The sequence below is a fragment of the Gastrolobium bilobum genome, unplaced genomic scaffold (assembly GCF_033153095.1).
Source record: "Gastrolobium bilobum isolate Gb01-03AN ecotype WA unplaced genomic scaffold, APGP_CSIRO_Gbil_v1 utg7006, whole genome shotgun sequence".
Lineage (NCBI taxonomy): Eukaryota > Viridiplantae > Streptophyta > Magnoliopsida > Fabales > Fabaceae > Gastrolobium > Gastrolobium bilobum.
The window spans coordinates 352,275-367,189 of record NW_026897872.1 but is presented as its reverse complement, the minus strand read 5'-3'; the positions used below and the strand labels follow the sequence as shown (position 1 = coordinate 367,189).

At 32.9% G+C, this 14,915-nt stretch overlaps 2 protein-coding genes across 5 annotated transcripts; both read left to right on the top strand.

Annotated features, from left to right (window-relative positions):
- Positions 1 to 2,260: 2,260 nt before the first annotated feature.
- Positions 2,261 to 5,773, top strand: LOC133310958 (E3 ubiquitin-protein ligase MIEL1-like). 2 transcript variants are annotated; one of them, XM_061511954.1, is made up of 12 exons: positions 2,261 to 2,453; positions 2,573 to 2,660; positions 2,765 to 2,821; positions 2,945 to 2,977; positions 3,106 to 3,183; positions 3,377 to 3,420; positions 3,532 to 3,572; positions 4,097 to 4,179; positions 4,298 to 4,389; positions 4,479 to 4,548; positions 4,710 to 4,751; positions 5,174 to 5,773. In XM_061511954.1, exons 1-12 carry the CDS (start codon positions 2,404 to 2,406, stop codon positions 5,297 to 5,299), a joined length of 804 nt encoding a protein of 267 aa, XP_061367938.1. In that variant the 5' UTR covers positions 2,261 to 2,403; the 3' UTR covers positions 5,300 to 5,773. The 2 variants fall into 2 exon arrangements, with proteins under 2 accessions (XP_061367938.1, XP_061367937.1); XM_061511953.1 differs by having other exon boundaries at positions 2,573 to 2,669.
- Positions 5,774 to 7,204: 1,431 nt separating this feature from the next.
- On the top strand, positions 7,205 to 12,077 carry LOC133310974 (uncharacterized). 3 transcript variants are annotated; one of them, XM_061511974.1, is made up of 11 exons: positions 7,205 to 7,436; positions 7,702 to 7,779; positions 7,864 to 8,018; positions 8,123 to 8,216; positions 8,329 to 8,399; positions 8,482 to 8,588; positions 9,099 to 9,220; positions 10,382 to 10,470; positions 10,891 to 10,950; positions 11,469 to 11,573; positions 11,684 to 12,077. In XM_061511974.1, the coding sequence occupies exons 1-11, from the start codon at positions 7,322 to 7,324 to the stop codon at positions 11,801 to 11,803; spliced, it is 1,116 nt and encodes a 371-aa protein (XP_061367958.1). In that variant the 5' UTR covers positions 7,205 to 7,321; the 3' UTR covers positions 11,804 to 12,077. The 3 variants fall into 3 exon arrangements, with proteins under 3 accessions (XP_061367958.1, XP_061367956.1, XP_061367957.1); XM_061511972.1 differs by having other exon boundaries at positions 7,666 to 7,779; XM_061511973.1 differs by having other exon boundaries at positions 7,228 to 7,436; positions 7,662 to 7,779.
- The last annotated feature ends 2,838 nt before the right edge of the window (positions 12,078 to 14,915 follow it).

Genomic DNA, 14,915 nt, shown 5'->3' with positions numbered 1-14,915 from the left:
TAGCCCGAAGGGCCGGCCCACCAACACATTTTTATAGTTAAATTAAAGTTTTATCCTTCTTCTTTTATAATTAAATTCCTAAATTTTTGTAAATACAAATATGTAAAATTCAAAATACTAATTACACAATCCTTGAAAAAAAATAATTATTTATATAAAACAGTGATAGTTAAAAGTTGCAAACTGGGCTTGGCCCAAAGGGCCTGCACGCCTTGCCTGCCAACACGTTTTAATAATTAAATTAAAATTTCACTCTTCTTTTATAATTAGATTCCTAATTCAGATTTCAATTTTTGTAAATACAAATTTATAAAATTCTAAATACTAACTACATAATTCCTTGCAAAAAATATTTACTTATTATTTTGTAAATCTAATTTTAATGAATGAAAGTTTATCTCTTAGATAAAATATAAAATCTTAGAAGTAATTATAAGAGCCTTTTTTGTGAATAAATATAAAAACGTTAGTTATAGGTGGCAAACTGGGCTCGGCCCAGAGGGCCGGCCTACCAAACATTTTTATAATTAAATTAAAATTTCACACATCTTCTTTTATAATTAAATTCTTAAATCAGATTTTAATTTTTGTAAATACAAATTTGTAAAATTTCAAATACAAACGACGCAAATCCTTGCAAAAAATAATTATTTATTATTATTTTTTAAATCTGATTGTAATAAACGAAAGTCCATCTCTGAGATAAAATATAAAAACTTAGATGCAAATATTAGAACTTTTTCGTGTGGATAAATATAAAAGTTTATTATATGCTGGTATATAATGCTGATAATTAGAGGTTGCAAAGTGGAGTCGGTCCGGAGGACTGACCCGCCTATTTTTTTGTAATTAAATTAAAATTTTGTTCTTCTTCTTTTATATTAAATTTAATAACTCAAAAATTTGCCAACTCTATATGTACAAAAGTTTGAGTTAGGTAGCTAACAATATTGATTTAAATAAAATGCAGAGATATATTTTTATGTTTTGCATTAAATTTTACGAGACATACAAACAAATTTCTTTTTTTTCCTGTGCATCGCACGAGTTATACTTAATTTTGAAGAAGTTTTTTTTCTTAGGGTGCTAATTTGGAACATTATCTAAGAAAACTAAACGTTCTTAATGAAAAATCGATGTTATTTAAGTTCAACGTAAAAAAAATAATTTGGAGTCATATAATGAGCCAAGATATGAAGTTTCAAGTGTTTGAAGCAGCGAAGCTATTGTCACCTCATTCTTTAAGTCTTTGGTGGACCCAAATGTATGTTGTTGTTTTTTAAAAATTTATCATTGTGGGTTCTTTATATTGTTACAAGTTTTTAGCATGTGTATTGATTTGATGCTATTTAGACACATTTGTTCCAATGTAAGCAAAAAATATGACTCATACATGACTATTTGGTTAATTTGCTTTCAAATCCCTTTCAGACAACGTTTTTTGGGTTCTAAAAAAAATAACCCATTTTTTTACTGAGATTATTACTTCTGAGTGTTAACATATTAGCGTAATTTATTTTATGAGCATTTACATTTTGTATCGTAGGCATAAATATGATGGTGGAAGAGGATGTCCCTGGTAATGCATAAACATAGGAAATCACATGTTTGGTATGTGTTAAACTCATCCCTCCAATGATTGCTTCAGAATGACACTGAATTAATAGCGTTTTTTTTATTATAGGTAGAAGCTGATCTTTTAATTTCATATTTGCTTGGTCTGTTTGTTACCTTGATTTTATTAGTGACTGTTATAGTTAGCAATAAGTTGTATGCATTTTTCTTTTTTTAGCCATCCTCATTTCAACATAGTCTATTATGGTGTATTTATTTTTTACATAACTCATCGAGTAGATAATATATTTGATGTGCATAATATTGATCACTCTGGATAGCAGATTTTTGTTTATGGTTGACATTTGCAAAGTTCTGTATCAATGCTGTAATTTTTTTCACTTGAAATATAGAACAAGATAACAACACAGGTTTTTGTAAGTTTAATGTTTGCAGTGCAATTAACCAACCACAGCGGACGACAAATATTTTGTTCTTTTTCCCCCGGACATCGCACGGGTAATTCACTACTAACCATATAAAGAAGGATAAAATGATAAAAAAAATATATTTAATTTTCTAAATTGAGTAAATGATGTACTATAGATATTTCCCAGCTCATCCTCTTTCCCTATCATCCCAAGTGGGTAATACTATAATACTATCAAAGCAAAGATATATTTGATATTGTTTTGCCATTAAAATAATAAAAGGAATAAAGGGTGAGAGTGGTCCTTAAACAATGATGATGGGGTGGCTTCAAACCAACAAATCTTCCCAAATCAGGAAACTCTCATCCTCCTTTGCCTTCTCAGAGAGAAAACAAACGCCAATCTCAAAGAACCTCTCATGGAAGGCTCTGTCAATGAACGTCTTGATTTTGGGAAGATGGGATATGGGTATACATTCTTTCTTTTTCTTTTCTTTTATTTTTTTTGCTTTCTTGATTCAGTAGATTCAATTTTTTTGTTTTTGTTTTTGTTTTTGTTTGGTGGGTATTTTGGTTTTTGATTGATAGGTGCAAGCATTATAGGAGAAGATGTAGGATTCGTGCTCCCTGTTGCGTTGAGATCTACTCATGCCGTCATTGTCATAACGAGGCAGCGGTATTTCGTGTTCGTTTCATTCTATTTTTTCAGCTCAAAGATTTTGTCTTTTTGCTTTTTACTGATCTGGGTTTGTCTTATTTTCTTCGCGTGTGCTTCATTAGAGCATGTTGAGGAATCCCTTTGATCGCCACGAACTCGTTCGCCAAGATGTTAAACAAGTACTATACTGGTTTTCATTTTCTTCACTGTGTCTTTTTTTTTCTTTGACTAATATATTTATCTAAGTGATCAATAGGAGATGATAAGACTAATGCACTTTTTATATTTTTTTGCCGTTTCAGATTGTTTGTTCAGTTTGTGACACTGAGCAGCCAGTATGTATTCAATTCAAATTTGATTTAAATCTTTGATTTTGTTTTTTTGTTTTGAGGTGGGGGTGGTTTGGATAAGGTCCTGGTTTTATTTCTATTTTTCACGTTCTTTCTTTTGTTTCTTTTTGAAGGTTGCACAAGTTTGCACAAACTGTGGCGTCAAAATGGGAGAATATTTCTGCAACATCTGCAAATTCTTCGATGATGATGTAATAATGGTTCAATGAATAAATCTGTAGAGTCTGATTGAATTTTACTTCTTAAATAATGTTTGATCTACTTCTACTTAGGTCCTTAGTTCTTAGAGATGGACTGGACTGAACTTGGTGTATAATCCTGGCTTTTGATTGTTAATCTTGTTGTTTCCTCAATGACCCTGACTGTAATTTAATCAATTTGCAGACAGGGAAACAACAGTTTCATTGTGATGATTGCGGGATCTGCAGGTGCGTTGGCTGTGTTGTATTTGAGTACATCATTCTTTCACGTCCTTAATTAATTCACCTAAATTAATTGCATGCAACCGAAATTAATTTGGTGATGTAATTTGGAAACAGGGTTGGTGGGCGAGAGAATTTTTTCCACTGCAACAAGTGCGGTATGCATTCATCATCAGTCACCATTGTCACTACTTTATTTATTTCCCTGCAGTAAATAAGTTGATGATTTTGATAGATTTAACTCATTTAAGCAATAATAATTGGCAGAGTTTGCTTGTTAAAATCAGTAGGCTTTATTCCTCAGAAGCAAAGTCAACATCTTTGGTTTGTCAATATCAATGAACATATTTCAAATCCAACCCTTGATCTGTGGGATTTTAAAATTGTGTGATTAGTTTGTTTTAATTTTGCCGTAAAATTAATTTTCCTTTCAGTTTCGTGTATCACTTGATCTTACCACTCGTTCATTCGTACAATGACAGAGTTTAAACGGAGCACCCTTACTAAGAATAATTTGCCCTGCATTTTTCCATGGTGGATTATTTTTTAAACTATGGAATTTGGAGTCTCATCTGATGATATATCACTTTAGTTACTGAATGGAACTATTTTTTAACTAATAACTTGCTGAATACTTTTTGTGTAAGGATTTCTGTGGTGATGAATATTTTATAAGCTGCAGGGTCTTGCTATTCAGTTAGTCTCCGCGATAATCATTTATGTGTCGAGAACTCCATGAGGCATCACTGTCCCATTTGTTATGAGGTGCATGCTTTATTCCCTCCCTTTCCCTGGATCGTGTTTTCAATCAAACAAGGAATATCTTTTTTTATGTAATTGGAAACTTGAGAATAATCTCATATGACTTCATATGTTTGTGTAGTACCTTTTTGACTCGTTGAAAGACACTGTTGTTATGCAATGCGGTCACACAATGCACTGTGAATGTTACCATGAGATGATAAAACATAACAAGTGAGTAATCTAACTATTTGAGAAGTCTTTGGTCTATAAACATGATCTCTGCGTGCGTATCTAGTAACTTGATTTGGTTTATGGCTTAGGTTCTGTTGTCCCATATGCTCCAAGTCGGTGACTGACATGTCTAGGACTTGGAAGAGAATTGATGAAGAGGTAGCTGATTAAATTAAAGAACAGAGATGCTGTAGTTTACTTGTTTTATATATTTTTATATCATGCAATTATCTGGTCAAGAATATTGCTTAGAGCAATGCTCTACACTTCTACTTCAATTGTGGTTTTTCTCTGATCTGTTTATTTTCATGTTATATTAGATTGAAGCAACGGTCATGCCTGAAGATTATCGGTACAGGAAGGTAAAATTTCATTCTTTGAAATGCTCGTCTAATACCTACCTCTGTTTATCTCCATTTCTTTTCCTTTGTCATTGATTTGAGGTTACCCCAGCAGTGAGTGGAATACCTATTAGACTATTTTCCCTGTCCTACACTACAGATTAGCCATGAAAGGTGATTTTGAGTACGAATGCACCTTTTGTCCCTTATGCATATGGAGCAGAAAGCAACTTGCAAATTTATTATAGGTGGAAAAAAAAATGGACGAGTTTGACGTTTAGGAGAAAGCCTACTTGTCTAATACTTGGATGATGCCATTTTAATATGTACTGATAGGATGGGTTGAAATGATACAGATTCCTCCTGTGCATGTCAATTACACATGTATATATCATGGTTCTCTCAGAACTGGTATTAATATAACCAAGAAGCACCCATTGCAGGTTTGGATACTATGTAATGACTGCAATGACACAACCGAAGTTTACTTCCACATTCTTGGGCAAAAATGCGGTCACTGCAGTTCATATAATACCCGGGCAATTGCACCTCCAGTTCTTCCTCAATGACCAGATTCTTGTGGTCCAAGAAAGAGACGTTGCCTTGCAGAAAATTAAAGTTAGCACCCATGTTATTGTAGAGTGTTATTGAATTAATTCAGCATAAGAGTAATGGTCTAGATAGTTTTCTAAGGCTGTTCTTCCTCCAACATATGGAGTGGGGTTGGTGTCTGCATCATTGGGCATAGATATAAAAATCTGTATACTGTAATACTGGGAAAAATGTTTTCCCATCATGAACTGCTGGTAATTGTGGTTTATTGATATTGGATGATTGCCATTGAATTTAATCAACATGACTCAAGTGATTATCTCCTGGGATACCTTCATAAAAATTCTTAATGACGGCGTGTTTCAAAATACAATTTCATGGGATCAAAAAGAGTTCACTATTGTAGCAGTGTACCTCCAGACTCCAGAGCGTAACATTTATTTGATGGAGAATGAGTCTGTCCCCACTTAGTGGGATAAACTATGATTGATGTTTGGGTTTACCGGATGTCCTTTAAAAGCAGAAAAGTTGTCTACTTGTGTCCTTTTAGTGATTTATACAAAGTCTAATTAGTAAGATTTTGTGAAAATCTGATTTTTTTTTTGTTTACTTTACATGTCAGCGATGTGATTGGAGAGAGAAAAAAAAAGTAACTTTTCAGATTTACAAAAGTCTTACTCGTCAGACTTTGTGTAAATTAACTAAAAAGACATAAGTTTATCTGCCTGTTTGGATTTTCTTTTTTTTAAGCTAGAAACTACTTATAAGCATAAGTTAGGCCAAACAAGTTTTGAGAAAAGCTCTTATAATGAAAAGCCCTTTTTTCTATAATGAAGAAAAAAGCTGAAAATTAAAAGCTCCTAGGAGGAGCTTTTTTTTAAGCTCTTATCTGTTTTTCTTAAATTGTGTGCTTTTTTTTAAATGAAGAGTGATAAAGATAGAGAGAGAGATAATTTTCTTGAAATATGTGCTTTTAAGTAAATTTTAAGCTAAAATTTTCATGTAATTCCCAAACAGCTTTTAACTTCTTTTTTTAAGCTTTTTTTTTTTAACTTTAGCTTATAAGTTGCTTCTAGCTTAAAAATAAGAGGATCCAAACAAGCTCTATATCTTTTAAGATGATACTTTTTTTCCTCTTGATGTGTTTGATCATTCTATTTCGAACCACGATTTCACTATGATTGTTTTAAATATTTTATTAGTTATGATTATAATTTCTCTAAATTATAGGCGCTGGAAATTTAAACGACATAGACCAAGAGCTTGAAAACTAATGACAATAATTTGCATGAGGCTATTGAAAAGGAGGTTTCAGCTTGTCTGGAAAAACCATGGTTTTCCCAATTGTCGCTTCCCAAAATCTACAAGTAAAAGATAACACTCCGTTCTCAACTTTCATAAATATAAAATGTATAGTCAATTAGTCATGGTGTCTTTTCTTCATTCTCAATTGGCATTTCTATTTCAATTTCACAAAAATAAGCGAAAAGAGTTTATTATTTTAAATGATATAAAATTATGTTATTTTCAGAGAGAAATAAATATAAAATAATATTTTTTATTTAAAATTTAAAATTTAAATTATCTATTATTATCTCTTTGAGACGAGTTGTCTCCTTCCGGTATCCCCACGAGCTTCGACTCTTTGAGCCGGCTATGAGACTAATCCGGAGTGCGGGGGAACACTGATGACTAAAGGTTCAGCCCCCTCCCCAAGAATGCATTCAGCGGGAATCGAACACATATCCAACCCCACTAACTCAGCGCCAAATTACCAACTGAGCTGCACACATTGGGCCATTTTTTTTCTTTTTCTTATTAAAATATATAATTTATGTCTTTTAAAAAGATCAAATCCAACCTGATAGGGCCATTTTCTGGGCCAAGCCCATCAAAACAAAACAGTACAGTGTTTCCCCCCAAAGTGCTCTCTCTCTCTCTCTCTTTCTCGACTCGTAGGTCGTAAACCAAACCCTGAGCTTGAAAAGTTGAGTTGAAGCTTGTTCGTTGTAACTCTGTCTGTCCCTTTACATTGAGCCATGCAAGTCGCTTCCAATGCTCGCCGAGTCTCTCGGCTTTTGCAATCTCCAATTCTCCTTTCGTCTCATTCTCGAAGCATCGAATCTCCTCACTCCACCACCCCCTTTTTCTCAGGTGAGTTCTGCCTCGTTCCCTTTGCCGCTCATAAAATAATATAACAAAATAAATTTATGATTTTATGGAAATATGGAGTTAAATCTAAAGTTTAAAACTTGAATGTTAAACCGTAGAGGGCTTTGCTTAAGCATCTTAACGAAGGCGTGATTGTTACCTTTGTAACGGTGAATCTGGAGTATTATTATGATAGAATGATTTAATTATATGAAGTTGTTGAATTAGACAGGGCTCACACGACGTAATTACTGGCTAATGACGACAGAACCGATCCATTTCTTCTTGTCAAAGGCTTTTTATACTTCTGGTTCTGGAGTGGATACTTTAGAAGGGTCTCCAACAGGTTCTTCATTATTTTGCTTCTTATAACTTCCTTTTATATTTCATTTTCTGATGTTTGGTTTGTGTTCTTGAATCTTGAGTGCAGAGGCTGTCAAGGAACTCTATGATAAAATGCTTCAGTCTGTAAATGTTAAACGATCAATGCCCCCAAATGCTTGGTTATGGTCAATGATTGCTGATTGTAAACACCAACACGATATTAGACTTCTATTCGACATTTTGCAAAATCTCCGCAGATTTGTTAGTTTCTATTCATTTCCCCTCCCACTTCTTTTTCTTGCTAATTTAATTCTTTATTTATTCCCTTTGTTATGGTATTGATTTTTAATCTATTCTGTAAGCAGAGGTTGTCAAATCTTCGCATTCATGACAATTTTAATTGCAATCTCTGTCGAGAAGTTGCTAAAGCATGCGTTCATGCAGGAGCCCTTGATTTTGGTATGCGTACTTTATCTTTGCCTCCACTTTGTTTCTTATAGTCCATGTTGTTTCACTTGTGAAATTTAAAGACTATAAATGTTGAGGTTATTTGGCTAAAATTTGTATGCAGGAAAGAAGGCTTTGTGGAAGCATAATGTCTACGGACTGACCCCAAGTGTTGCGTCTGCGCACCATTTACTGGTATTGTTGACATTTTATTGTTCTAAATTCTTTGATTCTGTGTCCAATTTCCAATTGTTAAATTCCTGTCAATTTACTGCAGCTGTATGCTAAGAATCACAATGATACCAAACTGTTGGTGGAAGTAATGAAACTTCTGAAGAAGAATGATTTACCATTGCAACCAGGCACAGCAGATATAGTTTTCAGGTATATTGAAATTCTGACATTTTTGTGCTTATGTACATCCTATGTAAAATAGTAGTCTCAAAATTTAAAACAGTGACTGGACATTTAATATATATAATTATTCTCTTAGTTGCTGGCTGGCATGCACTTATTGCAAATCCTATCCTGTTGTTAGTACCCCCAAAACTATATATTGATTGTTTGAAGGCAACTTGGTGCCTGTTCGTGTATAAGGCTATTAGTCTACAATACAGTTGGTTGGCATAATTTTCCGAGCTTGCAAATGCATGGGTGGATGATAACATTAACATGTATTTGGTACCCAAAACCTTTCTTTGAAGCTGAAAGTGAAGCAAATCAGTGGTAAAAATGGAGAATCTAGCCTTTTTTCATGTCTATTAAGTTGATTTTTAGTATTGTCTAACATTAAAGAATATAAGTACATAAACTTATATTATCCTCATTTGTATAAGGCTCCTTGTTCTCTTCTATATATGCCTCTGACTCGTTACCTCCGCCGATCATTTGCAGCATTTGTTACAATACAGATGACTGGGAGTTAATTAACAAGTATGCAAAAAGGTTTGTCAAGGCTGGTGTAAAGCTACGACAAACTTCATTTGACACATGGATGAAATTTGCTGCGAAAAGAGGTGCATTTATTTTGAGTTTTCTTTTTCACTTAATATTTTTATTGTCTGCCTATTTTCTTTTTCTTTTCTTTTGCTTTCTTACGCTTTAATTGCAGTTTGTTGAAGTGGATTCCTTAATTGAACATTAAGCCACCCATGAACTTATGGAGATTTATGAATTGTTTAGTTTTTATTGGCTTTTCATTTTTCTTTCCTTCCTAACTTGCATCTTCTCCTGTGTTGGCAAAGCTGTTGCTTCTCAGTCCTGAAGAAATTGAAAAAAGTCCAAAAGAGACTAAAACCACATAGGCTGGGCTGTAATATAATTTCATAAAGTCAGAAAATCAGGGTCATGAATTGTCTCTACCATTGGTACTTTAATTTACTGGGGACTGTGGCATTTGATTGGTTTCACACAATTTTTGTCCAAATGCATACCCTCTAGTTAGCCCAAGTGGGATTTTGGAGTTAGAAAAATTTAAACAACTGGTTCTATATACAGTTGTTCAGTGGAAATAGGTGTCCTTGTGTAATGGATCTTGAATATTTCATAGATTTAGACAAATGGTTTGCATTCTTGCATTTGCTTTATTTATTTTATAGCTTATTTTTTGGCCTTATAATGTTGTCTTCTATGTCGACAATTGTAAATTAGTCTTACATATGTAAATGCATAATTCGTAATTTATTAATAACTAAGGTAGTATTTCAATATAAAGATGTGGGCTGTTACTGTGCTTCATTTACATAACCAATATTAAAGAATCATATAGCAAATACATAGTAGAGGTGGTTTACATTATAAACTCTTTTGTAAATATTTGAGGGATAGTGATTGACTGATCGTGTTCATCCACATGTGTCTTCTAGTTTCAAAGAACATTCTGGCTTATTGAATAGTCCAAATAAATAGTGCCGTCATTGACTGAGGAATCACACTAGGGAATATTTTTTCTGTCCAATGTGTTATGACTTGCTCTGTCCATATCTTTTTTGAATTTCCTGGGCTCAACTATATTAATAAACTCTTCAAGGTTAGTTGGCTTATAATATGAGTGTATGCATAGTAGTATTACTATTATATGATTTCAAGGTCACACTTTATATTTTGTTTGAGCTTTCTAAAATCGTTTCTGCCTATGCTGAATTAATCATTGGTGTATTTCATTTTCTTATTTGAAGGAGACACTGAGTCATTATGGAAAATAGAAAAATTGAGATCTGATTCAATGAAGCAGCACACTTTGGCAACTGGGTTTTCTCTTGCCAAGGTAGCAAATCAATCTACACCATCGTCTGATTTGACTATCAATTATGATTATAATGCAGTTACCAAGTTTATATGTTGTGTGTGTCCTATGTAGCTTATGACATGAGATCTCAATGAGTTTTGATTTGTAGATATCATGCTCTCTGAAAACATTATATTGCACGAAATTCTTTTGTTTTTAGGCATTTTTCAATTCATTAATCTGTTTTCCTTGAAAAGAGTTTTAGTTGTCCATTTTTTTAAAAATATTCTTAATTTTCCCAATTGGACAAGCCTTATCTAATCTTACATCTGTCTCACATAAGTTGCCCTGAACTTCAGCTACATGCTGATGTTTGTTTCCACTTCCCAGTAGCTGGGTTGGGTCGAAGCAAAGTTCCGCTTAGAAAGTAAGCCTAAGCTTGTGTTTATGATTTTTCAGGGTCTTCTGTTGGCACGTAAACCCAGTGAGGCAGTTGCCATCATTCAAGTTCTAAATCAGGTATGGACTGTATGTTTTTGTTCATGTTCCTATGTTATAAATTTCTTCGCCAAAGAGTGAAACAAAGAAATGCTTCTACAATAAGAAATAAAACAGTGGTCGCTGAAATTTGGTTATTAATTAATTAAAATAAAAATCAGTTTAGATAAGAACAAATGTTAATTTGTAGCCAAAGTTACAGCTTTTCAAAAAGGAACTTCAAAATCAAATTAGTTCCACTAATGTGTCTGAAGAAATTATATCATTATTTATATTTGCAAAACCTTTTTTTTTCTTGGTTTTGATATGATATGATTATTGTTGGCGACAAGCTTATGATTGAATTGAGTAGGTACAACCTGGACATGGAGATATGGTTTTGGATTGATTTTGGGTTGAAGTTATTGCTTCACATATGTTGTGTTTGCTTTGGACCTCTGGTGATGGTTGTATCGATTAGAATGACTGTTAGCAAACTGAATGGAAGGTCATATTTGTCTTTGCTTAACGCTTCCTTCTTTTGACTCCATTGTTGCTAGACTTTGTCTGATGCAAAAAAGTCAGGCATCAAGGATGAACTCCAGAAGCTTGTAGCTGAGTGGCCTTTGGAAATTATTAAGCACCAAAAAGAAGAGGACAAAGAGGTATACTGTCTCAGTCGTGAAGAAAACTTACTTTCGACCTTTTTGTTCAGTTTTGGCGCTATATAAGACACTAACATGTTTTTTTGATACTTTTTCTGCTATACTGACAGGAATTAGCAGCCTCTTTGAAATCTGATATCCTTGCCATGGTTAGTGATTTACTGAACATGGGACTTGAGGCAAATATAAGTTTGGAAGACTTAAAAAGAAAAGAAGCTATTCCACAATAGCATGAGTTCGGAATCTGAAGATATTATGTTTCAGAATATGCTTGTTTGAGAATTATCTCCTTACCTGGATGCTTCCTAGCCTAGTAAGATACCGAGTCTCTGATCATAGCAAATGTTGATTACTAATTTGAAATTTATTTATTTTTTATTTCAATCTTACTATTTCTTATCGTATGTACCATAAATGCTTAAGGTTTTGGTAGCATATTAGTGGAATTTAGTTAGTGTTTCAAGAACTGAAATCTGGATGTCAGTAGATTATGTTGGAACACAAATAATCTGGCTTGTATATCTTCTGTAAGGTGCAAGCAATTGGTTTCTTCCAATACAATCGAAGATACAATCTTGGCTATTTAATCTCTTTATTTCTAATTGAAGTGAACCTAAAATTATTTCATAAAAAAGTTAAACCAGTTTACCAAATTGAACCACTAAAACAAGTTCAGTTTCCCGAACCAAATTACGAAAACTGGTTTGGTTCAACATAAAAAAATTGAGCCGAACTGTACTCTCTCAAAATACGGATTGGAAAAGAAGTGATTTTTTTAATAGTTTAAATAGGAAGGAGAAGGAAATTGCAACAATCAATTACTGTTATTACTAATGTTATTACCAATTAATTTCATCGTTGGATCGATTATGTTGATGTAACGGTTATATTTTATTTCTATCTTTGTATGGTTATGATTATCCATATTTAATACTTTATATATATTTTTACCTTTATATGGTTATGATTTTTTATATTAAATATGGAGAATCATAATTATACAAAGATAGAAATAAATATAACCGTTGGATCAACATAATCGATCCAATGGTGAAATTGATTGGTAATAACACTAATTGGTTGTTACAATATCCTATCCCAAATAGAAATTTGAATTATATTATTATTATTATTTAAATAATGAAAAGAAAAATTTAAACTAATTACTCGTTATTCATAACCATTTTTTGTTTTTATCTACAAATAAAGAAACATGAGTTTTTTTTTGCAGGGTACAATAAAAATAGGTTTGTTGTCTTTAAATAACTACCGACTTTCTAGAATTTTTTTATTTTTAAAGTTAGGGTTTATATAATTGGAATACCTTGACACGCATCTCTTTATTAGTAAGTTAGGATTTGTTAAATTGACACACAACGTAGTAACTCATTTTAAAAAGAGGTTTTATCAATTAAATAGTTTGTTTGTATTTAATTATGGATAATAAATTTCATGAAATTCAAACTATATGGTGTTGTCTAGTGTATATTTTTATGGGGATTATTTATTTATTAAGAGATAAATAAAGTGAGTTCCACTAATTTTTAGAAAAAAAAAAAAAGCATATTTTTCGAAGTGAGGGTAACATAAGAGATCAATCTCATGCAACGTAAGAGTATGATTTCCATATTTTTATTTGTTATAAATATAAAAAATGAGAAAATATTTTTGTAAGGACATATAATATTAGTATTTCTGGACAACGCAGTGGGGAGGGGTGATCAGCTATTATTTTAGCCTGGAATTTCCAGTTTATTACAAAAATGTCTAGTCGATGCAAATGGCATGCTGATCACATACATTATGATTCACATTCCAAGTTTAACCATGGTAGTGACTTCTCATTGTCACTTTGCAGTTAGTAATATTATTTCTTTAAAAAAAGAAGTAGCGTATTGTCATTTGTCACTTCTTATTGCCTTTAGCTTTTAATATTTTTACATCACTTTTTTTTACCCTTCAAAATACATATTCAGTATTTCAGTGTGTTGAAGTAGGTTATGCTCTTGAATTAAGCTTCTGTTTCACTTTCCAAAACAAAAGTTTAACCTTAATTGCTGCATTTTGAGCTCAAAATTTGCAATGCTACATATTATAAGGAAAAGTGAGCAACGGCATGGCATTTTATGTTTGTGTGGTCCATCCCATAAACAGCAACGATTAGGGACTGTGAAGGGTCTTTTTTCTTTAACTAACCAACCTTGATGCCTTCCTTCTTTGGTAGATTTAGGACAAAAGCAAGTAAATGGGCGTCAAATTTCTTGACCAAGAAGAAAAAAAACCATATTAACACAGTGAGTCATATATTCTAAATATTTTGCTCATAATAATCATCAATATCAGACATGTTTACTAATATGTTCAATGCTACTGGCTATTTCTTCTCCCGTGATCTCTTGTCTATACATTGGGTGATTGTGATCGCATGGTACTAAAATAAAACACCATTTAATATTCTCCATGTAAAATACTATAAGAAAAGGAAAAGCAAGATTTCAACCTACATACTCAAAATTTCTCTCTTAATTTTTTCAATGGTACTGTTTCCATCACCATTTTGCACTAGAGTTGTGATTGCTAATATCAATTTCCCGTGATTAACTGAGACATTTGCAGCCAAAATCTCAGCTTGGTGCTTGCAAAACACCTTGAAAATCACTGTGACCAAACCGGGTTGAGCCACCGATTGAATCCCAAAGAAGGCAACATTGTTAGAGACAGTAACCGTGATGGAACAATTCCTATTAGCACATGGAAGCATCAACCTCCCTTCTTCTGGTTTCATTGACTCCTTGAGCTCCTCCAACCTTTGCTTCTTCTTCTCAAGGTCCTTAATGTAGCGAATCGTTTCGTTTATAATCACTTCCCTCGTAGCCTAACTCACACAAAAAAAAAAAAAAAAAAAAATTAAAAAAAAAATGGCAATTTCGAATTGAAGCCAATAGCATTTAATGCAGACTCTAAATGAGAAACAAGGCATTGTGAATTTGTGATTGGCAAAAGTTGACAATTTTAATAATATAAAAAAATGGGTTAATCACAATATTAACATTAACATTCAAAACCCAGAAAACCCATATAAACAAAACTCACAAAACATATTGGAATAGAACCAAAAAAAGAGGTGAAGAAGTATGAATTCAAAACAGAATGTGCAGAATTCATAAAAATGGTGGAAGAGACATTGATCAACCTGAGGAAAGACACCGGGGACAGTGGTCCGAAGCTGAGTGAACATCTGAGTCATCTTCAACCTTCGGTCACGTTCCACCTTAAGGCTATCATCATTGGTGGTAGCACCCAATTGTCGACCACGCTTTTTGGAGGCGTTGCTGTTACCCA

Bases quoted from the DNA above. Each gene is read 5' to 3' on its own strand.
- LOC133310958 (XM_061511953.1), top strand. From the start codon at position 2,404: ATGGAAGGCTCTGTCAATGAACGTCTTGATTTTGGGAAGATGGGATAT. The intron at 2,670-2,764 runs GTTCGTTTCATT...GTGCTTCATTAG, and splicing joins ACGAGGCAGCGGTATTTCGT to AGCATGTTGAGGAATCCCTT. The intron at 4,390-4,478 runs GTGAGTAATCTA...TTTATGGCTTAG, and splicing joins GAGATGATAAAACATAACAA to GTTCTGTTGTCCCATATGCT.
- LOC133310974 (XM_061511972.1), top strand. From the start codon at position 7,322: ATGCAAGTCGCTTCCAATGCTCGCCGAGTCTCTCGGCTTTTGCAATCT. The intron at 8,217-8,328 runs GTATGCGTACTT...ATTTGTATGCAG, and splicing joins TGCAGGAGCCCTTGATTTTG to GAAAGAAGGCTTTGTGGAAG. The intron at 8,589-9,098 runs GTATATTGAAAT...GATCATTTGCAG, and splicing joins ACAGCAGATATAGTTTTCAG to CATTTGTTACAATACAGATG.